General features: G+C 51.5%; 1 protein-coding gene across 1 annotated transcript; it reads right to left on the bottom strand.

Moving 5' to 3' along the window:
* Positions 1-367: 367 nt before the first annotated feature.
* On the bottom strand, positions 368-26,246 carry SLC34A2 (solute carrier family 34 member 2). Its single transcript, XM_025887392.2, has 13 exons — positions 26,122-26,246; positions 15,870-15,984; positions 15,635-15,769; positions 14,483-14,611; positions 12,870-13,013; positions 11,445-11,556; positions 8,858-9,053; positions 7,976-8,071; positions 7,448-7,568; positions 6,119-6,286; positions 4,533-4,649; positions 4,315-4,439; positions 368-2,900 (listed from the first exon to the last, which is right to left on the bottom strand). The coding sequence occupies exons 2-13, from the start codon at positions 15,979-15,981 to the stop codon at positions 2,244-2,246; spliced, it is 2,112 nt and encodes a 703-aa protein (XP_025743177.1). The 5' UTR covers positions 15,982-15,984; positions 26,122-26,246; the 3' UTR covers positions 368-2,243.
* Between the last annotated feature and the right edge of the window lie 273 nt (positions 26,247-26,519).

Here is a 26,519-nt window from a genome sequence, read left to right as displayed (position 1 = left end):
AGCTCTTATGTTTACATTTGAAGTTGGCATTGTGCAATATAAAGGTGAACCATATGCTAGTAATTTAAATATGCTATTATATGCTAATAATTTAAATTTAAATCTTACTTAGAATAGCACCACCCAGCAACATTTTAAAAGCCCTAAGTCAAGAGAGAGACCACTGAAGGAAGGAGAGAGCTTTATATTTAGTGCCTATAATGGCACTTTCCCTCTGCTTCCTGAACGAGGGGCCCCGCAAATGACGCAGCTGACCCTGGTGATGGAGAGGTGGGTGGTGATGTTAACTGAGTAAAAGAGATCCCACGTTTTTAGGAAACAGACCCAGGAAGACCCGATTTCTCTGTAACGGAAAGCAACACACTCCTTTGGGGTTTGATTGTCTTTTTTTATTTCTCCCTTCCCACAACCAGTAAAAAAAATTACAATCAATGTGGGTAACAAGGATCCAATTTTTAAAAAGTCAGTGTGCAAAGAGGGCCACAGCCCTGCCCAGGCTTAACTTGCATATTTACAGGGTGTGTGGCCCAGGTACGGCTACAGAGGCACATTGAAAAAGCAGTATTACAAAATATACAAAGGTGCTTTCTTTATATTTCATAGTAGAACCCGGCCTCATTTCCAAATGAGCGCACTACAAAACACAAATCACACTACTACTTACTATATAACTTATGAAAAATGCTGTACAGATGTGCAACTATAAATATGAGTATAAATGGCTCTGTTTGGGAATTGGTATCTACAGGGGTTAAGGGTCAGAGAAGGGCTCAGTTTGGCATCCCAACCTGCCAAGGTGACGCATAAGCCAGGATGGGGGAGAACAAGGTCTTGGAGTGTGGCTGCACTGAACCCCCTCCCCCAAACTCCGCTGAGGCTCCCTCCCTCTCCCGGGGCAGACTGGGATGGTTCAGGGTGAGAAGCGGCGGAGGGAGGAGGTGTAAAGACAGCAAGTCGCTCTAGAAGGCACAGAGAAGGCGATGGGGGCAGGGAGCACTGCCCTTGGACCCCCAGCCACACACGGACCCCTCCTGCTACTTGATGATCACCGTTCTGGGGGCAGTCTGGCCATGCCCCGGTTTCCGCCCTTTGGAAAAGGTTGGCTCTCTGCAGGCATGGAGAGAGGGCAGGAAATCGGAGCTTACCTCTCTATGGGAATGTGAGAGAACGGAAAGAGTTTCTGGCTTGGATGGATGCATGGAAGCTGCCCACCGAACAGCCAACGCAGACATCTATCTTGTAGTGAGAGTGAGGGGGGCAGATAGAAGCTACAATTGTCCCCTGTCTTTCCTGGGGTTCAAGGTGGCGGCACTGGAGAGGACTCATAGAGGGGCTGCATATCTTATTCCAAAAGGCTCAAGAAGGATGATTTTATCTGACCAAGAGGGCAGCACTGGGCTCTAGCCACATGGTCAATAGATTAGCCAAGTCAAGAAGAGCCCTAGGCCCTTTTAGCAGATAAACCATCTCCACCCCCAGTGCTCCCCCTTCCCCAGCTCTCATCCTCCAACTGCCCACCCAGCTCAGGACCAGGACCACTCACTTCTCAGAACGATGGAGCCAACAGGTGAGCCAAAGTGCACCCTGAACCTCTCGGGAGCTCAGACGCGGCTCCCGCCCTGCAAACTTGGGCGAGGACACAACAGGGAAGCTTAGATGAGCCACACCTGCCCAGGTGAGGACACCCAACAAGGGACTTGGGGAGCTCTGGCAAGGGGGGAAAGACCCACCTCTGTGGTCCTCACCAAGTCTCCAAACAATTACAGTTTCCCCCGAAGGGGTCTGGTCTGGGGCAAGGACTCCTGCTCTTGGTTGAAGCAAATCTGTGGTCAAAGAGGGGCACGGCTGAGTGTTGTTCTCACCCTCACATCATCACGTGCACACTTAACACGTGCGTCTTTGAGAACCTTCCATGAATCCCTCCCTCAGGGCTTCCTTTGGAAGAGGACGGCTCGAGTCTGACACCGGGTCCTGTGGAGCCGCCCAGTGGGGGCAGGGGTGGGCAGTGTGATCATCCCTAGCCCTCGGCCCTCCCGGCCTCGCAGGATCGCTGCGCACCTTCCCGCCAGCGGAAGCTGGAGAGCCCCCGCCGAGATGAAGCTCCCGTGAGGGCTGACGCACCGGGCCAAGGGCAATGAAAGTGGGGCGCTGCCGTGAACACCGTTTCTCAGGAGGGAACGGCTCCCCCAGGCAGAGGAAGGAGCGCGGCGCCCGGGGGGATGGGGGCCCCTCCTGCTGCCCCCCTACAAGGCGGTGCTGCTAGAGGCGCTCGGTGAGCCCGGCGCCTCCCACTGAGCCGCAGGGGGCGCGTCCTGGGCCTCGTGGCTCATGGCCGCGTTATCAAAGGCCTCCGGGGCCTTGCTGGGCATCACGGGCTCGTCATCCTCGCGCTGGCAGCAGCCTCTGCAGTGACAGCACCGGCGACAGCCGCAGACCAGGCAGCACGTGCGGCAGCAGACCCGGCAGCAGACCCGGCAGCAGACCCGGCAGCAGAAGCAGCAGCGGTTCTGGCAGCAGCCGCAGCCGGAGACTAGCGAGATCAGGTCGTCCCAGGGCCGCAGCGAGTGCATCCACAGCGGCAGGAAGTTCCAGTTCCGCAGCTTCCCGGGCAGGAGGCGCGGGCAGCGCGACTGCAGGACATTGAGGGCCACCACCAGGAGGATCACAAAGAGGATCGGCACCCCCACGCCCACCAGCACCGGCCAGCCGGCCAGCGAGAGGCCGAACACGCCCAGCGGGATCAGGAGGAAGAAGATGATCAGGTAGATGACCGCAAACCAGCGGTACTCGGCAGAGATGGTGCCCAGTCCCTTGGCCAGGCGGATGGGCAGGCGGGTGAACGGGATCGGGTACCACAGCATGATGCCCGAGATATTGAAGAAGAAGTGGCACAGGGCGATCTGCAACGCAAGAGGTGGGACAGGTGAGTGGGTCTGGTGCCTGGGGGAGTCGGGGAGCCGGAAGGGTGGTCTTGCAGGCATCCTGAGCAGAGTCAGGGGTCTTCCTGGTCTTCAGGGTGCAGTTCAGAAGGGGCCTGCATTACCTGAGGACCTACTGTGTGTGTGTGTGTGTGTGTGTGTGTGTGCGCGCGCGTGTGTAGTTTGGGGGAAGGCGAGTGAGGTGACTAGATGATTCACAGCTCAGTCCACCTGAAGTCCTCCAGGCAAAAATCTAACAATGAATTTAATGAGGATGCTCCCCAGGGTTTGACCCTGCTGCTTCCGGCTGAGCAGTTAAGAGCTGGGGGGCCGGGGGGCGGGGGGCAAAGGAGTGGCTTGCTGGATAGCTGGCTCCATGTGGATTACGTCAATCCTCTAAACACATCCTCAGAGCTGCTGACCGTCATGATCCCCATGTGACAGTGGAGGCAATGGAGCCAACTGAGGAGGAGGTGAGGCTCTCTGCCCAAAGTCACACAGGTAGGAGATGGTAGAGGTGGGGTTCAAACCCCAAGGAGCCCGGCTCCAGAGGCCACGCACTTTGCCCCTTCCCTGTGGGCCCCCTAGGTGCCAGGCATCATGCGAGGGGCTCAGGACCAACCTGTCCAATGTTAGCCACTAGCTATGTGTAGCAGCCGAGCCCGTGGAAATCGGCTAGCCCACACTGAGATGGGCAGCAAGTGTAGAACACACACTTGAGTTCCAAGACTTAGTCCAAAAAAGAAGGTAAAACATCTCACCAGCTTTTTAATCAATTACATGTTGAAATGATAATGAGTTAAATCAGATACGTTATTAAAACTGATCTCCCTGTTTCAGTTTTCGAAAATGTGGCTACTGAAAATTTCCAATTACGTGGAGGGCTCAAATTTATATTCTACACTCAGATTTCTGTCTGGACAGAGTCTCATCGGATCCTTAGAATAATCCTAATGAGATATGGCTCCCAGGTTTCTGATGAGGGAACTGATGCTCAAGGTTAGGTCACCCGTCTGAGGTCACTTAGTGTGGAAAGGCAGGCCAAGAATGTAAATGCCAAAGGTCTTCTTGCCCAAGTAGCTGAGTTGATCTGGCCAGGTCCCCCTGATTCTTCTAAATTCTAAGCCCCGAGCACAAGTGACCTCCCAATGTCCAGGCAGAGTTCCCCAAGAGGGGAGCGAGTAGATGGGAAGTGTTTATGCTTCTTGAATATTCTTTCCCACCTCTACCAAGTAGTGGCCGCCCTGCCTCTGTTTCAACCACCACCAGGGATGGGGGAGGTCTCACATTTTGAACATAGAGAAAAACTTGGCTCTTGTTCAAAACCATCTGCTGGCAAGCCCACGAATGGGGCTGTAGCCCACCAGAGCCCCTAGCCGGCGCAACCTTTCCTAACCTGTAGTGAGCTCCTCAGGGTACTGCCAGGGCTGGCCAAGGCAGCCAGGACGGCTGTGGTGGTGGTGCCGATGTTGGAGCCCAGCGTGAGCGGATATGCCCTCTCGATGCTGATCACACCAATACCTGGCAGGAAAATACAAAAACCAGAATATCAGCCCCAGGGGATGACGGCAGATGGTAGTGGCAACAAGAAGGGGAAGCGAGGGAGAAACTCACCTATCAGTGGGGTCATAGCAGATGTGAACACGGAGCTGCTCTGCACGATGAAGGTCATGCCTGCCCCCACAAGGATGGCCAGGTAGCCAGTCAGCCAGGCAAAGGGAAAGGGAAAATCTAGGAGACAGAAGGAAAAGAGACTGGTCACAGGTCTTCTAAGGAAGGCCTGGGTTGGGGGCCCAGCTGGGACTTCCAGAGGACCTGGGGGTGGGGGGGCATGGGCTGGGCTAGAGGGTCAGGTCAGCAGCCTCCCCACCCCACGCCATGGTCGGAAATTGCAAATCAGATTTTTAGAATCCTTTCACCTTGCACATTCGGATGGTGGAGCCAAGAATGTGCATGTGTGTTATGAAGACAAACACACACATCCACTGAGGTTCAGAAGTAGAAATGCTAAACCCACATGTCATGGGCTGAATGTTTCCCCAAAATTCCTATGTTGAAACACTAACCCCCAGTGTGATTGTATTAGGAAGTGGAGCCTTTGGGAGGTAATTAGTTCATGTGGGTGGAATCCTCATGAATGGATTAGTGCCCTTATGGAACAGAGATCTTGCTTCCTCTCTACTCATTCCATGGGAGGATACAGTGAGGAGGTGGCCATCTGTAAATCACGAAGTGGGACCTCACCAGAACCTGACCATGCTGGCACTCCAAGGCCAGACTTCCCAGCCCCCAGGACTGTGAGAAATACATTTCTGTTGTTCAAGCTACCTAGCCTAGGATAATTTGTTATAGCAGCAGAACTAAGACACCACCCAAATAACCACCTTCCTCCCACAGAGCACTTGGAGCACTGGGGCCTCTGTCCTTCTGCCTGGCCTGGCCTCCCAATGCTGTGGATCCTCCACCTTTGTGAAGGAGCATGGAGGCAGGGCAGCAGCTCGGAAGTCGCACACAATGAGCTCTTGGTACCACCCATATGAGATTAGGCCCTGCATACCCAGCAGGTGCCCAGAGTCACCCAGCTCAGCCACGTGGCAACCTTGGGACAACCCTGGGAGGCAGATATTCTTGGCCCCATTTCACTGAAGTTTCATGGGGAGGGATGTCCTTGGCTTGGCACACTCTCATTGGCCAGGATGCCATACTCATCAGGAGCTTCTCCCTGGCCAGTGGGGTTGCATTGGCTGCCTCAAGATGCTGACATATTATCCAGAACCATGTTTTCTTCCCAAGAGTTGAAGGGAAGTGGGGAGCAGTGTGGGCATCCATTACCCTTTTTCTAAGGGATCCTGACAGACCTGAAAGTCCTGGGTATAGGAAAACCTGCCAGAAGGAAGGCCTATCTCACAGATCTCTAGATTTCAGCTGGCTCTTCCTCAGGACCTTGCAAATGTGACAGAAGCTTGTGCCTACTTCCCCAGACTCCACCCAAGACACCAAGGATGATTTCAAGGGCAAATGGCATCTTAACTTCTTCAGCTTATCAGATCCAAGAGAGAAACTCCATGCAGAGGCCATTGCTAGATAAACATCTAAAGGAGCCCCCCCCCCCCCGCCCCCAGCCGCCCCTGGAGTGGCCACAGTGACGCCATGCCCTAGAAAGCCCAGAACTGACAGGGGAGGGGGGTCAGGGTGCCTACCAGTGTTGAGAGTCTTCTTGATGACAACAGCTACCTGTCCCCGGAGCACGGAGCCTAGGAGCTTGACGATCATGATCAGGCAGCCACAGAGGACCAGCAGGGAGACTAACAGCAGGATGATGCCAACAACAAGATCCGGGAGGTTGGAATTCACAAAGATGTGCTGGCCTGAAAAGACCATGGAAAGCCCTTGTTAGGAGGGCCACGGCTCCCCCCGCCACCCCCCCGCCCCGCCGCCAAGGCCACAGGTTGTTACTCATTCACCAACATCTTTCTGTATGACAGGAACACAATCTTGGTTGTTAGCTTGACCTATGCAACCCAGAATAAAGACCACACTTCCCAGCCTCCCTTTGCAGCTAAGTGTGATCCTGAGGCTCTGTTCTAGCCAGTGGGACCTCATGAGGCTAGAACATGAAGTGAGATCCTTGCAGTCACAGAGCTAGTTGGGGGCTTTCTTCTACCTCTAAATCCCATGGTGTATTTTACTCATGAAACCAAGGATACTTACCACGAAGAGTCTGAGCAGCAATGGTAGGATGGGCCAGTCAGAGCAGGAGCTATTGCTAACTGTAAAACTCCTGATTTTTTAGAAGTCCTGTGTGGCCCCACAGTTATATGGTTTTATTGATGGATGGATAGTGCCGCCAAGAACATGGGAGGTCATAAGACTCATGGATGCTGTGAGGTAAACCACACCTGGAACATTGACTGCTCAGAATGAATGTGGGTGGTGTGGAGAGGAGGAAGAGAAGCAGATACACACATGGGTATATAAGGAATGATTAGAAGAGTTAAAGATGTCTAGGCCAAGATTCCTAGGGCAACAGTCTAGCTTCTTAAAGAATTGGAGCATCATGTAGGCTCACTGCCTTGATCAGTGCTATGGCTCCAGGGTCTTGAATGGGGCCTGCTGTATAGCAGGGACTCATGACTTCAGGGTGAATGTATCTATTCTGTTCTGTGTGGGCCCCACATCTCCTGCAAATCTGGCTGGCGTCTCCCTAGAGCCCAAGGGATACCAAAGCATATGGAGGGAGCACTCGGTGGAATCTATTGATGAGTTCTGGTGCATTATGGAACCGCCAGAGAAACCGGGCTTCAAGTCCTAGTTCTGACCCTCACTGTGGGGACTCGGATCTGTCCCTGAGCCTTAGTTTTCGCTGCTATCAAACTGCATAGTTCATGACTTGGTATAATGCTGGTGCTCAGTGAATCCTTAGTGTGCTGCTTTCCTTCACTTAATGGGCTTCACCCAGATAAAGAACACCATCAGCACCCCCCAGACAGCCCATCCCCGTGGCTGATGCTCTGCTGAGTTCCACTCACACTTGGCAATGTTCTCCTTGGAGGTCACGTTCTTGATAGTCCAGGTGTACAAACCATCTGACCAACAAAGGGAAGGCGAGGTACAGTTCTCAGGCGAAGGGACAGTGACATTCATTTGAGTCTGGATGACAAACATTGAGAAATGGGATGTATAGTCCACAATACTCACTTTTGGTGGGGACTGGCAGGCTATGTGGCAAGTAGGAGAGAGACACACATCAGTGTGTGAGTCTGTACGTGTGATGCATTGTTTCCACAGGTCCCTCCATAAATGGGAACACAGGTGGCCATGGAAGACATGAAAATAACAAGCCAGGAATAATGTATCCACAGTGCCGGGTGGGGCAAAATGGGTTGGGTATACTGCATTGTCTGTCCATCCAGCATTCAAAGACTTGTTTCCGTAAGGATTCTCATGGGCCAATTTTTACTTCCTCTTACCTCTCATTTGCCCACATTGAATTAAAAGTTTTGCTTAAAGCACAGATGCAAGAGTTTGCCCACCCAGCAACATTCTTAGAAACATACCACATTGGTAGAAGTTTTGCACCAAATCTTGATCAGACTCTTGTTTTTGGCGGCTTCATCATTCATTGCGATTTCATTGATAACTTTCTTATCCAGCTAAGGAAGACAGACAGAGAATCAGCACGTCCCCAGCACTGAGGAGGGACAGGCACATAGGAAGTTCTGTTAAAGGGGCTTCAACAACCTAAGCCCGACTGAGAGCCCCTGCAGGAGTGAGTCAGGACTCACTCCATTGGCACCCCAGGATGGAACACCACACCTGGACGTTAGCAGGTGCTTGACAAAGAAATGAATGATCCTCTAAACAGTGGGCTGGTAGCTAGGAGCACACAGTAGCAGATGGTCATTGGATGACAGCAAACCCAGAAGGTAGGGGTGATAAGGGGCAAGGTCTCAGCTGACCTGTTTTCCAAGGTAACAACCACAAAACCTTTTAAAATTTATTTCAATAATATTTCAATGACCCTAGGGAGCAGAGGGGTGAGATGGAAGGGAAGGACAGCAACCTTCCTCCTTGGCTAGGAGCCAGGATAATGCTTTACCTGTGAGCCCACGGGTGCCGGAGGTCGGTAGGGGCAATAAAATGGCCCCAAGCATCCAATGGAGTCTGAGTCTTGAGAAGCACTGGTCACCGCCCGCTCCCACCCCAATGAAGATGACTCGTGTTGAAGTCAAGAAGACCAAAAAGGCCAGTTCCACTACCCGGTGTCCCTGAAGTCTTGCCTCCCCATGGCCTTTTTGAGAGGCAACCGAAGAGCAGCGATTACAGACCCTCATCCTTCTCCACCATCTCCGCCCAGTTGGGAGGGGTAGGGGCGTGGCGGGGGTGGGGAGGGGAGGAGTTAGTTCCTGCCTTTGCCTCTCTGAAGGAGGCTGGGTTACCTGGATTATGAGCTTCGTTAAGGGGTCTGTGATGACTTTCAGAAGTGCTGGGGCATCCTCCCCATTCCTGAAGTTAAAGGTCTCCACCACCAGGTCCGTCAGGATCTCCAGGTAATGGGTGGCTGCCTCCAGGGGCAAGAGCACCAACACTGAGAGCCAGTTGAAAAAGTCATGGACAGTAGCTCCTGCAAAAGCCCTATAAGAATCCCACCCCAAGCCAACAGTCAGATTAGTGAACAAGCAAGTGGGCACCAGTCTAGGCAGGTCATGGATGACATTGGCTGCCGGGGGGTGGGGGGGCCACCTATCTATGTCCCATTCACATTCTCACAGCAACCCCCACGTGGGCGGTATCAATATCCCCATTTGGCAGATGAGGAAACTGAGGGCCAGCAAGCATAGGGGAATAGAAGACCACTGCCTGGGTGCTGGGTCCAGGACCCTTGGTTTCCCACTGCCCGGCAGAGCCCTTGCCACCAAGCCAGACAGCACTCAATTCTTTCTGTGGGGGAAAGGGAAGTAGACAGGTTATGGCTGCAATAATGAGCTCAGTGGCCACCGTTTGGAAGTGCTGCATCAAGACCACTTCGGAATCACACCCATTGAAGACAGTCTTCCTGGGGAAAGATGGGGGCCAGAAGTATGATGGTAACCAAAGCCCTCAACTGTGTTCTTAACTTTGTTAAGCTCTTGAGACTCTGATGAAACGTTTGAACGGCCTGCACAGGAAATAAGGCCAATATACACCACAATTTAGATCTGAGAAGGTTCATACGTTCCCCTGAATTCCATCCTATGTCCAGACTGAGAAATGAGATTTTTTTTTTTCCCCTCAATAAAAAGTTTCCTTTAAAAAACATCTGCATGTTGGGGCGCCTGGGTGGCTCAGTCGGTTAAACGTCTGCCTTCGGCTCAGGTCATGATCACGGGGTCCTGGGCTCAGATCAAGCCCCATGAATGGGAACCCTGGGATTGGATGGAGCCCACGGATCTGAGCAGGGAGGCTGCTTCTCCCTCTCCCTCTGCCCTTCCCCCGCCCCCCACACACACGTGTGCTCCCTCTCTCTAAAATAAATAAAATCTTTAAAAAAAAAAAAAAAAAAAACACATCTGCATGTGCAAAAAAATCACCCGAAACCAAAAAAGGACATGAACAGACAGAAGCTAATAAACCTGTGCGGGAAATGCTTAACTTCACTAGTAGTAAAATTTATTTACAATTTATTTACTTGTAAGTGCAAATCTTTACGTACCATCTCAGCTAATATTTTTAAAAGTAACTTATTCTTCCTAGAAAAGGTGATTTCATAAAGTGATATAAAGTGATGTAAATGTTTCTTAGTAGTTTGGCAAAATGTTTTAAGAGCCTTATAGGTGTCAGATATCATCATTATTTTTCCGGAAACCTACGGAGGTATTCCAAGCCACCAGGAAAAGAATGATGCACATCTCCAAAGATGTTACTGAAAGCAATCTATTTAAATAAAACAAACAAGGGGTGGGCTAGTTCAATTATATTCCTATGTGCAGGTACTTTCATAGATCATGTTTATATCTGGCAAGTTTATATTTCATATGTGGCGGTGAAAAGAGCCCGAAATCTGGAAGAAAACCTAGACTGAGTCCCAGCCATGCCCCTTAGGGAAGTTATTTAACCTCTTTGTGTTTCTGCATTAATGAAATGGGGCAAAGAAAAGTCTACTCAGCTTCTTGAGAAGATCAAATTAACCACCCCCCTGGATAATGTTGTATCATTATTGCGGCCCTCAGGACATTTCATCAGGGACCAAAGAAGGTTAGCCGTGTCTGAGCAGAAATGAGCAACTCTGAGGACCTCTGCCACCTGCCAGTTCACCAACGGAAGAGGGACGGCATTTGCTGACCACCCAGCCAGCCTGCATAATGCTGTCTGCCGGACCCGTGGAGTGACTGCATCACGTAGACAAATTGCTTCTCTGTTTTAAGAACTTCTGGAAAAAGCCCATCAGTTAGAAGGCAGGCTGAGAATGTGCTTCATTTTCCCATTAACCTTTTGGAAGGAAAGGGTTCCCTTTGCCTGTTTCAACCCGCCCCATTTTCAGATCTTCCGCATCCACAAAAACTATATTTTGCCTTTTATTGGCATGCAAGTGAAGAACAAAGAGGAGGTGGCAGGGGTTGAGCTCAGCCAAAGAGGAAGCTTTAGGAGGTTATAATTATTTCTGACTAAGTGGGATAGTAAATCCTATCCCAACTGGCCTTGTTTTAACTACACCAACATGGCAGGGAAGCTTCTAGCTAGGGCTTGCATTTAGGGAGCTCTGATTGCCTGCCAAGTACCTTGCTAAGCATTTACCTGTAGGATTGGTTTTAGTCCTATGGACAATAGTGGTGACGGCCAATGGTCCTGGCTATGCAGACCAGGGAGCTGAGTTTCATCAGCTGGTAAGTATGTGATCCCAACCCCCACCTGTACTCCACTATGGCTACTTCTAAGAGCTCTAGGAATGACCAACATGTTCTCATTGGCTAGTTAAAAGTAGTTAGGGCAACCTGGCCCAAATCGATGAGCCTCATGGCGGGGAAAGGCTGATTCTGAGCCTCCTACCTTCTGAACTCATTCCGGTCTCCCGCCTGCATGAGCGCCACAATGGTGTTGGTGATTGAGGTCCCAATGTTGGCCCCCATGATAATGGGGATGGCAGCACGTACACTCAGCACTAGAGGGCGGAAGAGAGAAAGTGGGTTAGCAAGCAAGCTTAGGAAGGCAGCCTGGCCATGGTCCCAATGTGGCCAGACTGACCTCAGTCAAGCTGGTAATTGCCAAAGCAGCCTTTCCTAACCATTTTTGGGTCAGCACCAGGCTATGAATCTGATGCAAGCTAGGACAGCTCATCACAGAAATATGCATGTGTACCAAAAAAAATTTCTGGCACATAATTTCAGGGACTCCGCAGACTCCATGAAGAAGCCCTTCTGTGAACCCCAGTTTACAAGTGCCTTTCTAAATTTCTCTGTCCTCCCTATTACAGATGCAAGGCCAGCTTATGGGAAAACAGGAAACAATGTTTAAGGACTTGTGTATTTATCATGGCAAATTTCTGTTTCTAACACAATTAGTACACTGTCACAATGTTCTAACATATGAAAGTAAAGGTTTTTTTTAATATTTTATTTTATTTAAAGATGGAGAACATGAGTGGGGGGAGGAGCAGAGGAAGAGGGACAAGCAGAGTCCACACTGAGCATGGAGCCCGACACGGGACTCGATCCCACTACCCTGAGATCGAGATCATGACCTGAGCCAAAATCAAGAGTCAGACATTTAATTGACTGAGTCACCCAGGTGCCCTGAAAGGAAAATTATTTTGAAGAATACCTTTTTCTAATTTAGCCCAGAAAAGATCTAGTTAATTTTGCTAAAAACAGCTGGTTTGAGCTGAAAATTAACCTGTTTAAATTGTTAAATTGTGCCCCCCCCCCCCCCCGAGTATCTGTCCCAACTTAGCCAGAGCAAACTATCAACGGGTTCAAGTTCGGAATGCCAGCTTCCCAAGCTCAGTTGTCCCCAAGCCAGTGCGTGGTGGGATTACACGCCTTTATTCTTAGCACTGAGCAGTGATGGAAATGTTCCTCATCTACATGGCCCAATATGGCAGCCACTGGCCCCAAGTGACTATCGCTCCCCCAAAATATAGTTAGTGCAACCCGGCAACTAATTTTTATCTTTTAAATTAGAATAAATTGAGGATAAACAAAATTAAATAGCCATATGTGGCTAGTGGCTGCTGGACTGGACAATACAGTTCCAGAGAATTCAGAGCTGAGTCTTCCAGCCTTGGGGACTATTTTCAGACCCAGCCACGGGGATGGAAACAGGAGGCTGCCTGGGACGAGGCAGGACACGTCACAGTTGCTCAAGATAGGAAGACAGCGGTGACCAGCCTGGACATATTCAGAGTAAATCCCAGGCTCCCCAGCTGGACAGGGAAATGCCTGGAACGTGTCTGGGCCCAGAGGTGCCTGGACTCACGTGAGGAGGCCACCATGCTGACGACGATGGACGAGGAGGTACTGGAGCTCTGTACCAGGACAGTCACCAGCACTCCAATCACCAGACCCGCCACGGGGTTGGACATAATAGAGTTGTTGCTGAAGAACTGTCCGGCCACCTTTCCTGAAAAAAGCAAGGGCACGGCCCCAAGAATGTTAGGTGGACACTGGATACACCGGCAGTGTCTAGACGCAGTCAGCGGGCTGAGGGGGGAAGGCGAGGCCAGCCTCCAGCCCAGCTGGGACCTATGGAATCTTACTTCCATGGGCTTTTTCCTGGTGCTGCCCTGGCACCATGTCTCCACGCGTGTGAGCTAGCCCCCCACATACCCCACCATCTTTTGTTCCTCATCCCTTCTCCCTGTAACCTCCCATACTTCTGTCATTCCTTCCCACAGCAAGCCCTCCTCTAGCCTTCTCTGGTCACCAACCGGGCCTCAACTCTTCTTGGCCCAGTGGGTGTCAAGTCAGTCTCCTGATGCCCTAATTCCCGTCTCTGGGATGAATTCCCCGTTCATAAGATTTATCCCTCAGGAATGGATATTTTCATTCTTCTCTATCCACCTTACCCAACCCCCATTCTCCAGCCCCAGCCTAACCTCAGATGCCCCAAGACCACCAATCCTTTCCCCAACCCATCTATTGAAGACTGAGGCCCAGAGGGTGGAGGCCACTTGTCAGGTACTCAGAGACTGAAAGCCCTTGCTGATGCTACCTTGGACCAGGGGGGACTGGGAGTGGCATCCAGGAGGTCGGTCTGCCCCTCATTCACCCCCACAAGTGCCCCCTCTCCCCATTCTCCCAGGTCACAAAGATGAGTTCCCAAGAAAGGCACCAAGGGGTATAAAAATCAACTGTCCTCGGTGTCACTGGGATCTGAGTTTGGATCCCACTACGCCAGCTCTAGGCTATGAAACAAAGGGCTGGGCAGCATGACCTCTTTCAGCCCCCGGATGCTCCTCATAAATGGGAAGAACTTTGGGAAGGAATGTGTAGGACGCCAGGAGGTATTCAAAGTGCTGGCTATCAATGTCGTCACCCATCAGGGGAACACAGGTGACCAAGCAGATGCTGATCTCACTCCTGGGTCCCCCCTCACACTGCATAGCCACATTCCGTCCCGGAAGATGTTTAGAAACTGCTAGGGATGCAGATCCACCAACTCTGGGACGCTTGTCCTTCTCTAGCTAAGGCCCAGCCCTGATTTTCCACAATTGCTTTAGCTTAGAGAGCACTCCTAGCTAATAATCTCTTCAAGTGGGAGGCCCAAGACAGCAGGGATCCCTGAGATAATTCCTTCTGTCAGACAGCTTCCTGTCCAGGGTTGGCGGACAAACACAGGAAGCCGACAGCTTGGAACTGGCTCCAGCCCTGGCTGCTGGCCTAAGCTACCTCAGCTGGTCACAGCCCCTCTACAGACCTCAGTTTTCTCTTCTATAAAATAGAGGCATGACTTCACAAGACGTGAGGTGACTTCTCATCCTAAAACAGGCTGAGAGGCTGCAACTGGAGAGGGCTTGATGACTTGTGACTATTTGAACCGAATACCACGAAAATCCCCCCACCCCAGGTCTTTGTCCCTTTCATCCATACCTCCAACCAGCTGGAAGGCACTGCTGAGGACATCCAAGGAGCACACGAAGAAGTAGAGAAACCCCAGAAGCAAAATAAATTTCCCAATTCCTTGGAAGACATAGAGAATCTTCCCTTTGGTGTCTCTCTCTGGGGTAGGGGAAAAGGGAGGAAGGCTGTTAGGGCCTGAAACTCACCAGATTGGCCAGGAGCTCAGAGCTCCCCCTCCTCCCCTCCCTCACGCCCCCAGGTCGGGCTAAACAGGCCTAGAGATGGGATGCATCCGTGACTGCAGTTTTCAAAGCAATTACCACTGTAGTCCATTTAGTTGAAGCCTGTGGTGAAGTCTCTATAAAGGATTAGCTCTGGGGAGGAGGGGTTCGGTGGGGTCTGGGGCACTGACAAGCAAACCAGACTCCATGCTCAGCTGCACCAGTGTTGCTGAGTGAGGCAGTTAAGGGCACTTGGCACCTGCTAAGTGTGGGGTCAGAGATAATGGCTCTCCTAAGCACCTTCAGAACAGCACAGAATACTTTCTAGAACGTGGCCGCAAGGTAGCAATCACGGCCTCCATTTGGAAGAGGGCTTGGGCGCTCACACATCCTGGAATGCTATGTCCTTGGATGCTGCTATTTTCTCTGCTCACTCTTACAGTGGTTCTCACCTCCTCCCTCCCAGCTGTCTGATCTGCAGACAGACCCTACACCCTGCACCCGGAAAAGAAATGCAGCGTTTGCTTGCACGCCAGCCATGCTGGCTATATATTCTATCTTCTGGAAGCCTTCCTCGATGCCCACGTTTAGGTGGGGACACCCCACTGCCCTTCATCCAGGAGCTCGCAGAGCAGGGACCTCGACTGTTCAGCGCTGCATCCAGAACACAGCTCCCGGGACCCAGTCGGCCCACAGTGGGTTACAAGGAGCACCACAGTGCCTGGCCTGGTTGGCACTCCAATGCTGGCACATTTACAGGGTGAAGGAGAACAAGAGGTCCCCCAGTTCTCACACTGTGCTTGGACTCGAAGCCTCCAAGCCTGCCAGGAGGTATCCCTTGCCAGGACCTTTGTTTGAAGGGCATCAGAGCAATGACAAGAGGACAACACAAGGGAGATGATACCGTGGAGACCGTGAGCCCAACCCTTCACTGATGGGGGTCCCCCCTCCCCACTTTTACCTGACCACTTGATCCCGGTGTCCTGAAGCTCAGGCAGGTCCCAGGGGTCTGCCACCTCAGTGGGCTCCTCTATCAGTGCCACGGTGGAATAGGATGGCAGAAGTTCGATCTTGGTCACAGGCGTCCCGGTGTCATCTACCCAAACAAGCAACAGAGGCCATGAGGAATACGGGTCAGACCTGTCTCCCAGGGTCCTCACAGGAGGCCAGGCTGGGGCAAGACGAACAGCACTTACTTTTGTTGGTCTCCTTGCCTTTCCCAGGTGTGGTGGACTGCTGACTAGTGGCCCCTTCCATGTATTTACTGGGGTTGGGCTGGGCATTTTCCAGCTCGGGCCAAGGAGCCATGGTCTGTGGACGGAAAACAGAGCTTAAAGAAGCAGCCACTCAAAGGCGTCACACTCAGGTGCTACGACAGGAAGAACCAGAGGCCACAGACATTCGGGAGAGATGAAGGGTGTTGTGCTTACATACCTTCCCAAGTGTGGGCTCTTGAGTGCCGTTATTTCCACCACTGGGTCTCCCTTAACTGCTCGCCTCGGCTGTCACTACATCAAACCACGTCTTACAGTGTTTCTTCATTCTAGCCTTAAGTCAGCTGAACTTGCTTTGGTTTCTCTCACTTCCTTCTCTCAGCCTGTCTTGACTCTCCTTTAGTCAGCAAGGGGATGCGAACCTATCCATTTTCATCAACTCACGGAATACCAAGTCCTCAAGCCCTCTGATGGGTTCCCCCATCTGCTTTTTATTTCTAGGCTAAAGACCTAGGCATCGAACCTCATCCAGTGGACTTAACATACTTGTGGATGCTCATACGTTCTACCTGCTTTGCCTACCACCCTGTCTTCTGTGAGCAGCGTTGACACACTGGAGCTGGTTCGAATCCCAGTGGTGCCACTTACCAGTGGGTGTATGTTTAGGAATGTCCTTTTATATCTCTGAGCATAAAGGCATAAATGTCTCCCCATCTATAAAATGTGGATAGTTCTTCATACTTTGCAGGGTTATGAAATTAATGGCGATACCTAGAAAGTAGCTGGCACCAAGCAGGCAATTAGGACTATGCCATGTAGCCTGGATTAATGACCCTTTGTCAGAACCACATTCCTTCTAACCTTTGATAGAGACTTCCTCATAGCCCATTTTCTCAACAAAGCCTTTCTTGCTTACATGGACAGGAAGTGTGGCTCTTGACACACTTGGAAGTCCATTCCTTGTGGTCCTTGTCCTTTGACACACGTTAGACAGGTGCAGGACAAAGGACTGAGACAGACAATTCACAGAAGAGGAAGTACAGGTGGCTAAAACACAAAATAAGAATTTTGGCCCCACTAACAACCCACACTATGCAAAAGAGAACAGGGAGATAAGTTTCGAAAAATCAAATCAGCAGAGAATTATTTCTTAGGTATAATATGCTATGCTGGAGAAGATGCAGTGAGATAAGCACCACTATAGAGTGCTTTATTTATTTATTTTTTAAAGATTTTATTTATTTATTCATGAGAGACAGAGAGAGAGAGAGAGAGGCAGAGGGAGAAGCAGGCTCCCTAGGAGCAGGGAACCCGATGCGGGACTCGATCCCAGGACCCTGGGATCATGACCTGAGCCGAAGGCAGACGCTTAACCATCTGAGCCACCCAGGCGCCCTAGAGTGCTTTATTTTTTAAAAGACATCTCTGACCTAGTCATTGCACTTCTAGGAATTAAGAATCTGGGAATATTTTCTCCCAGAAAATCCAAAATACCTCCCTGTTCTGATCACTTCTTTGAAGAGATGTTCCCAGAATCTGGGTCTATCTAACTCCTTTCCCATTTTTCTTAAATGGATCTACTTCCTGCCTACCAAAATGTAAGCTCTTCCCTCCAAAAAGAGGCTCTGTCTAGTTCATCACTGCATCCTGAGGGTCTGCAGCTCTGCCTGGCACATTGGCAGATGCCCAATAAATGGGGGTTGACTGAATGAATGGGATGCTGACTGAAAAGACGTTGCCGCGCTGTCAAAGATGAAAAGTAAAAATAGGGAAACTGTAGTATTAACCGCGGTACGTCCATGCGGTGTAATAGCATGCCATTGAACAGGTGATAAAGAACGAGAAAAAAAAAAAAGAAAACGGGAAAATGCTTTAGCTACATTGAAAAGGTACTTCTTTGTCCCACTCACAGCATGTTCTCATAGGATCTGGGAATGCTGCATGGGATTCAGAGTGGGTGATGGGATTGTGGGTGACTTACTTTTCTTCTGTATGAAATTTCCAAATTCTTTTAAGAGATGCAGCCCAACCCCAGACCCACAAAGTACGATGGTTCAGAGACACCCGTGCTGGCACGGTTATTCGTACTGATAAAAGCCAGGACTTAAGCTGGTTCTGGGTGTCCCCATCATGAAGGGGTTTCATCAACTTGTTTAGGCTAAGGAATTTCGACTTCCCCATGAACTGCAGGGCATGACACGCTCTTCCACAATCACAGGGAAGAACGTCTTGCAGGCACTGGCTTGCCTTTCATTTCAACTTAACAAGCATCCAACACAGGGCCTGGCACACAACAGGCCTCACGTGCTTTCCGAATAGGATGCTGGGACCTGCCTGGCCAGCGAGAGAGCCGGTGTTCACTGAGCTGGGCTGTGCTCAACCTCGCAGCTACCCATTCAGGGAGTTATTATTCTCCCATTACACAGATGACTAAACTGCGGCACAAGAAGGCTAAGTAACTTGCCCAAGGCCCCAAGGTGTGGAGCTGTGAAGCCGGGTCAGTTTGAATCCTGAGCCTTTTCTGACAGACGCTCTTGGGCTGGGTGTTCTCTGCGTGGCATTCGATTGGTTTCTAGGAGCAGGGCTGCTTCTGATGTCCAGCCTTCTGGAGTTGCTGTGCCTGCCACAGGTTCGACTCCTCCCTCAGGCTCAATGAAGAGCCTTCTTATAGCTGACAGTCAAAGGTGGGGCAAAGCCTGCTGTTCTCAAGGCCTGCTAGGCCCGGGGCGGGGCTCCCTGGGGTGTGCTGGGAGGCAGCTATAAGGCTGGAGCCCAGGCAGGGCAGGTAGGGTGGAGCTGGGTGGTTGGGGAGGAGACCAAGGCTGGCCTGGGAGAGCTCTAAGCTCAGCTTAAGGCCGGCCACTCTGCAGGTGCACTGGTTTGGCTTTGAAACAGCACAGAGATAAGAAAAGACAGAGTCAGGCCCCCATGCTTCGGGAAGCGTAGCTAAAGTCACCTCTGTGACTCTCCCAACACAGGAATCCTTAGCTCCAGTGTTTTGGGGAAAGAAACAATCTTAGAGCTCTTCATTTCAGTCAGGCGCTAGGCTGGGTACTTTACATAGCACAGAGGTTCAGAATCATACTCCAGCTCTGCCCCAGATACACTGTGACCCGAGACAGTCACTTGACTGGCTCCGTGCCTCAGTTTCCCCTCTGCAGAACGGGGCTTATAACAGTCCATAATCCATTGGGTTATTAGGCAGCTTCAGTGAGTTCATCTCTGCAAGGTGCTTGGGACAGTAACCTGTCCGATCAGTGGGTTCAGGTTCCTCCTCCCAGCAACCCTGAGAGAGGTTAGTGTTACTCCCATTTTATAGGCGAGAAAACCAAAGCACTCAGAGGGATACAGCCACTTGGCCCAGGGCCACAGCACGCCTGACTCCAGCCTCTCAGCTCCAGGCCTGCAACGCTCCTGGAAGGGATGAGCCACGCAATAATGCCCTGTATCTGATGAAAGCCCCATTACTAGGCACGTGGGAAGATGCCTCTCAACACTGGGGCGGCAGAAGTCAGCGTCCCACTTCCGCATACAGAACCCAGGGAGGAAGCAAGAGCTCCGTGAACTCCTTCTCAAAGCTCCTGGCACTCTAGCTTTTGGCACAAAAGCATTCCACCTGCGAACCTCAGCCTCCCGTCCCCTCGTGCCTTCGTTGCTGTCTGCGGGGCCCCTTCGAGCAGTCGGCACTTCCCCATCACCCCAGGTGTTTCCCCCTCCGTGGATCTTGGCTGTTTGCAATTCCTGCTATCAGCCTCCCAGAACTGCAAGCTCATCTCCGACGCCCCCGCGCGCACCCAGCCCGCACCAGGACCTGTTGACTGGAGCTGGGAGCATCGCGGCTTGTGGTCTCCAGCTGCCTGCCGGTGCCACCTCCCCAGGCTGAGCCCCAGCGCCTCCTGCCTCGACCAACACACGGCAGCCTGTTTAACTGGTTTGGGGCCCAGTGTCTCTCACCGGTTAACTTTCCTAGCACCCAGCTGTGATTGTACGGACTCCCCATTTCTTTACTGCCCACTGCCCCCTAAATGATCCCCCTTCCTTAGGTCACTGGCCTAAATTTGGGACCCCGAATCCTCTCTGTAGGGTGTCACTCTCTGCTCTTGCCTAGGTAGGACCCCCCCTTCAGAAGCCCCCCATCTTTGTCCAAGCCCTCCCTCCGCCCCTGCCTGAGTCTTACAGGCCTCTCTGATCATCCCTGTGTGCCAGGCAGGCAGCGCCTGTGTGACCATAGGGCTCTCCGCCACACACAGAATCATTGATTTCTAATAACTACCATTTAATGAGCACCAGCAAGGTGCCAGGTGCTGTGCTGGGCCTTGACACATTATCCCCTGCAATCTTTATGCAAGAAAGGGGGCATGCTCATCCGCACTTGCAAATAGGAAAACCTGGAGCGCAAAAAAGGAGATTAAGCAACTTGTTCAAAGTCACCAGGCAGGGGAGTGACAGAGTTTTTAAACACAGCTCAACCTGTCAGTGAGTTTGGAGCCCTGATTTACAACATCCTTGGCCATGACATAAACCTATTTTCCTGGAGCGCTGATTTTACTCCCATAACTGGGGGACAGGGAGGTTGAACAGTGTGACTGGTGGATGATTTACACTGGAGATGTGATATTTCCCCGTGGAGCACGTTCTCAGCCTCGGCACTACTGACATTTAGGGCTAGATGATGCTTTGCTTGCACGAGTTTTCCTGTGCGTCGTAGGATATGCAGCCTCCCTGGCCTCTATTCAGGACACACCCCTCACCCTTAGTGTTGACAACCCAAAAGGTCTCCAGACATTGGCAAATGTCCCTTGGGGGCTGAGAGTTACCGGTCTAGAGGTTAAGAGACCAGACTTCAGACCCCAACTGCCTGGTTTCAAGTCTCAGTGATGCCATTTGCTGTGTGACTTTGGGCTAGTTCCTTTGCTTCTCTGTTTCCCTGTATGTCAAATTAGGGTAAGATGACTGATGAAAGATTGTTATGCTTAAGTGTGTTATGTATTGAAAGTTTTCGGAATGGTGTTTGACACGTTGTAAACCTTGTGTGGTTTTCAGCTATTACGGGAAAACAAGCAGGGACGTTATAGAGTGCAAAACTTCTGTGAATTCAAAATTTTAAAAAAGATAGGACACAAAGCATTGCTTTGAGCTTGCAAGGACTACTTTGAACTACTCACAGACTTGCAAGGGGTTCCTATATACTTGGCTTATTCTGCTCAAGGGTAGTTTGAAGGAAGAATTTGAAAATTATTGTGAAAATTATTGCGACCTTCTACGACCTCTCCCAGGGCTCAATAGACTACACATCGTAGGGCCCTTACATTTGTGAATGGAGGGGTCCGCATACAGGGTTTGCTTAAGGGATGCCCTGGGTCCCTGACTAGGAAACAAATCCAGCCTGCATTTTACCCATGAGTGGTTGTTCGTCCTCACCTTAAGTTGGGATGGACGAGATCTGCTGGATAGAGCAGATGCATCAAGAGACTGCACCCTGAATGTCACGGCAGCCCCGCGTGGGAAACTCTCATCCGCACTTAGGTCTGAGAAGGGTGATTCTTTGCCTATTTCAAGTATGTTTTCAGGGACTGGATTTCTGAGTGATCACCAAGTGCCTAGATCCGACCCACCGATGTCGTCTTGAATACTGACTTACTCTGCGAGGCCCGTGCTGGCCTCATTCAGCTCTAGGCCCTCGTTTTACTTTGCCAGTCCCACCGAAAAGCAAAAAAACACTTCTGCGGAACGTCTCCACGCCTCCTTCTTGGAACTCTTTTCGTCTTCCTTCTCCCCAGTCCAGCCGTCCGTCCAAGCCCGTCCCCTCTTCACAAACACTTCCCTGATGAGGCAATGGCCTCACCTCGTGCAGTACTTCCTTTTCGGGTACATTCACGTACTCCACCATTGTTTGTTGGGGGTTCACGGTGCTGGACTCTGCCTGGTAAGAAGGGGAGGGACAGGCCCACACACCTAAGCCCTGCCCTCCCTCCCCCCCACCCAGGGGCAGGGGGCCAGGAGAGCCATTGGACCAAGCCCAGAGCACTGGACAACTGCTGGCCACTCCCCTCCAGGCCCTCCCCACCCCCACAGCGCTGGTTGCTCCTTTCAGGACCTGGGAAGTGAGGAAATGTAGGGCACCTGGCACCAATCAGCTCTCAGGCAGGCTGCCCTTGCGGATCTAGAGGGAAGGAGGACCTGGAGCCAATGCTCCGTGATTGGCCCTGAGGCGGCGGTTCAGGGCCTCCTCCTCCTCCAGGCCCCCGGAGTTGCCAGGTCTGCTGCCAGGATAGCGCCTGGCACACAGCACCAAGAGCATACCCCACAGTGGCTGAGGACCGGCTCCACAGAGTCCTGCCACAGTATGTGACCCTGAACTTCCTCTCTGAGCCTCAGTTTCAACATCTCCAAAATGGGGATAATATCATCCCCCTCCCTGAGCCGTGGCGGGACTGACTGATTAATGGGCCTAGGTGAGGCCCTGAGCAGAGTGCCTGGTAGAGTAAACACAGAGAACTCTGTGGAATGAACTGCATCACGGACAATGCATAGCCCAAACGCCACTGTGCCCTAGACCATAAGCTCATTATCTCAGTGCCCGGCACAGCAGTGAACCCTCTGGAAATGTGTGTCCACTAAAAGAACCCAGAGCACAAGAGAGAAAGGTGCTTAACATTGTTTTGTGATTGGGGGGGGTGTCCTATGTGATCCGTGACCTCATTAAATTTTACAATAACCACGTTCGTTCCAGTAGAGAATGAGGCACAGGGAAATTAAGGAAGTCCCACAGCTACCTGCACATGGAGTCCGGATTGGAACCCGGGAATGCTGGTTCCAAAGCTGGGGCCCCTTCCATAGACCTCTCAGCCAGGTGCTGAGACGGAGGAAGAATCCTCTGGGCCCCACCACAGCCGTGTGTCACCAAGGGGCCTCAATCCAGGCTCCAGGGACGTGTTGGAGAGCTGGCAGGCCTCGTCCCCCTGCAGGGGTCCCTCCTGCCTGCTCAAACGGCTAGAAATGCCAGCCAAGAATGCTGTAATGACAGGCTGCTGTTCCCACAGAGGCTTCTGGCATACCAGCGACCTGGATTCAGCACAGGCCGAGCCTTTTTAGAGGAGTCTCAGCTAAGCAGGAAAAGGTGACACTGATTGAGCTGGACAGAGGCCCCAACCTGAATCTAAGGCCACTCTCCCAGTGGGATGGCAGACACTGGCCTGTCTGGAACCTGCTTCTCTAGGAAGGGGCTCTGGGCATCAGCAGGGGTCTCTGGAGCCTTTGAACCGCCCCCCCGCCCCCCGCAAGGCTCTCTCCCCAGGGTATCCTCTGATCTAGCTGCTCCCTCTTCCCACCTTCCCAAGGGCACACTCTTACCTGCCAGAAAGAGCAGAGACGGATAAAGTCATCTATTTTGGCTGTTTAGTACTAATAGCCACAAAGATATGTTTTTGTTTGTTTGTTTTTTGACGTGGCTATGATCACACATCTGCTCCCTTGCTCCCCACCACTCATCCCTACAACTGAGCCGAATAACTCTTTTGGTTCAACTTCCCACATCCACGTGTGTATCGCACGCCAAGAGGAATTCTTGCAGGCCAAGGAGAGGACACTTCCCGGCTCTTGTCAGACCTGAGCAGCAGGGAAAATGTAGGGCACCTGGCAGTCACCCAACCCCTCCACTCTGCATTGTTTGAGCTTCTCCAACCAGGACCGGTGCTGGGGCCGCCTGTACTTCCCGGGAGGAGGAGGCAGGAGCAGAGTCCTGCTGAGACAGGGACAGGCACACAGTCTCCCTCCTGGCCCCCCTACGCAAATTAACCCATCCCACCTTACACGCACTTTAGTTCTGCAAATGTATTTTTAAGTACTTATACTTTCATGCTAATTCTACAGCGGAGGAAACCAAGGCACAAAGAAATTAATTGCTTCAAGTTATACAGACTCTACACCTTCAGGAACAATTCAAACTTAGTCCACCGTTCAATATGCTTCAGAAATCTTTCCATACGTTGAAAGAATGACCCAGACTTCAAAAATTCCCAAGAGGGCAAATGGCTACTTTTTTTCAGCTTCCTTCAGCCATCACAAGGCAAAATAATCCCAAAGACCGGGTGGGGGGGGGGGTGGGTGGGGAGGTTGCATGGGACAGGAGACAGAAGCAATTGGCTTAGGTTTTGCATTGATGAGTGGCTCTAGTTTATAGACTTTTGACAACAAGAATGAATGGGATTTTAAAAAGACATTTACTCTATCTCTTTAAACCTTGGCTGTATTACCTCACCACACCTTCATGATGCACTTTCAATGTACATTTATGAACTTTTAAAAATAAATCCTGCAATTCACTTTTAACTATATCAATTCTGTTGCATTGTGTCGGGGGTGGGGGGTTAAAAGAGCTAATTGCCAAAACCACTTTCAACATATTGCAATCTGTTTGCAGCCTTCTTTTTGCACTCTGGTGCATTTTTTTAAATTCAGTGGGATGTCCTGACTACTTCCTGTTGATACTGCCATTCTGCAGTCCCTATGGTTGAGGTGGGGGACAGGAAGAGGGCAGGCAGGGAGGAAGGTGGCTGAAAATGGTATTAAAAGTTTATTCCAGGGGCACCTGGGTGGCTCACTTGGTTAAGCTTCTGCCTTCAGCTCAGGTTATGATCCCAGAGTTCTGGGATCCCCGCTTAGCAGGAAGCCTGCTTCTCCCTCTCTCCCTGCTTATGCTATCTCTTGTCTCTCTCTCTCTCAAAATAAATGAAATCTTTAAAAAAAAAAAAAGTTTATTCCAAATCACTGATCCCAAGAAGCTGTTTTCTTCATTAAACTGAATCCAGGCTATTTTTATGTCAGCTTTGTGCCTAACAGCTATAATCCAGACGTCCGTCCTCCCACCACTGGGGACTTGTTTCAGTGAGATGGTTGAGTGATCTGGGGTGGGTTTTAGAGGGGACAATTTGTTCAACATCCAAACCTTGTACAAGCATGCTCTCCTGCCACCGGTTCCCAAAGTTACAAAAACAGAGATCATTATCAGCAGGTTGGCTGGCAGGAGCAGAGAGATTCAAACACTCTTAACAACCTCAAATAATGGGTCCTCCTGTGGAGCACAACTTTCTCAAGAATACCCAAGCCTGAACAACCTAAAGGACTCCAGCTCAGGAAGGGGGGTCGGGGGGAGAGAGAAAGACAAACAGGTCCGAAGCAAGCAGAGCTAACACAGAAATCGCTTGTGAATAGAAACAGGGAGGGACAGGGGATTCTAAGTGATGAAATCCACAAGGTGCCTCCATGAAATCAACATGTTTGAGAAAATTGCCACCTCCCTAAGGAAACGGAGTGATTCTAACGCTCTTTGCCCCGTGGCAGGCATCCGCCTCCAGGAATCTGCAGACTGAATCCACTCCACTCTACGTGCCACCTACTTCTGGCCTGGAGATGCTGGGTGCCGCCCAACCCGACCACACCTGTGCACATTTCCTCGCAAGCCATTCCCCCAGACTGCTCACCTGGTCCCCTCTGACTCTGAAAACACTGAAAAACTGAGGGCTCTCCCACCCCCAGCTGTAAAAACAGGCCCTGTGCGGATGGTTGCCTGCCCTGATGGGACCAGCAAACTAGACGGTATCCTGCAGTCACTTTAGATCAGTAGTGCCACAGACAAAAATGGTGGCACATGGAAGTCACACTGGTGGGAATGGCATTACTGGACAGCTGCACAAACCTAGAATTTTCAGCGCCCGGGAACACCAGGAGACGGTTCCCTTCCCCTTCTCACAAAGAGGGCGAAACTGAGGCCCAGGGACTCAGAGCAACCTGCTTTTAGGTCACACGGCTAGTGAATGACCAAAAGGAGAGCCCCACCGTCCTGATCTCTAGGTGGCACCTTCCATCTCCCCATTTTCCCCTCCCCAAACCACGAATTCCAAAACATGTATAATTTTAGAACCCCCAGCTGTGGCTGAGTAATACCATGGCCAGCATTGACAACGTCGTCGTGGGAGTTGTGACAGCAAAAAAGCAGTCACAGCGAGAACAAAAAAAAAAAAAAAAAAATCTGAAAATTTAGGGAAGGTGTATTATTTTGTCTTCTGCAGCCCAAAGCCAGCCAAGTTCCTGGAGGGTCAACATCGGAGAGATATCTAAAAGAATGAAGTGCGAGGGAGGTGGTGGGGGGGAGGGGGGCGGATAGGGAGTAAATGAAGGTTCTTTGCAGAGCGAGAAGGGAGAAGGAAGCGCCTGGCCCGGCGGCGGTACTCACCAGCGCTCCCAACGCAGGTAATGGACCCAGGGAGGCACCCAGGTGGAGCTCAGCGGCCGGGGTATATATAGCGAAGGTGTTGCGCAAAGAGGCCGCCGGCGACCGCTGTCATCACGCCCCTCGCACATTCCTGGACCGCCTGCCGCCGCCGCCGGGGCACTGCCTACCTGACGGCTTAATGAGCCCATCGTGACCTCGCCCCGCTTCGCAGGAAAGCCGGGCGCCCGGGCTGCCGGACAGCCTCACACCGCCCCGCGCCCCGAAGGCAGCGCCCGTCACCCTCGTCTTCCCCCCGCACCCCACCGCCCTAGCGCCGGCCACCGCCGCACAGCCCAGCAAGTTGGGGGGCTAGCCCTGGGCTGCGCCTCGCCCCACAACCGCACCCCGTCCCCTGCTCT

The sequence above is a fragment of the Callorhinus ursinus genome, unplaced genomic scaffold (genome assembly GCF_003265705.2).
Source record: "Callorhinus ursinus isolate GAN/ISIS: 27379988/994484 unplaced genomic scaffold, GSC_fseal_2.0 scaffold4, whole genome shotgun sequence".
Classification (NCBI taxonomy): domain Eukaryota; kingdom Metazoa; phylum Chordata; class Mammalia; order Carnivora; family Otariidae; genus Callorhinus; species Callorhinus ursinus.
Note: the sequence above shows the minus strand (reverse complement) of the source record. Positions and strands in the feature narration are given on the sequence as shown.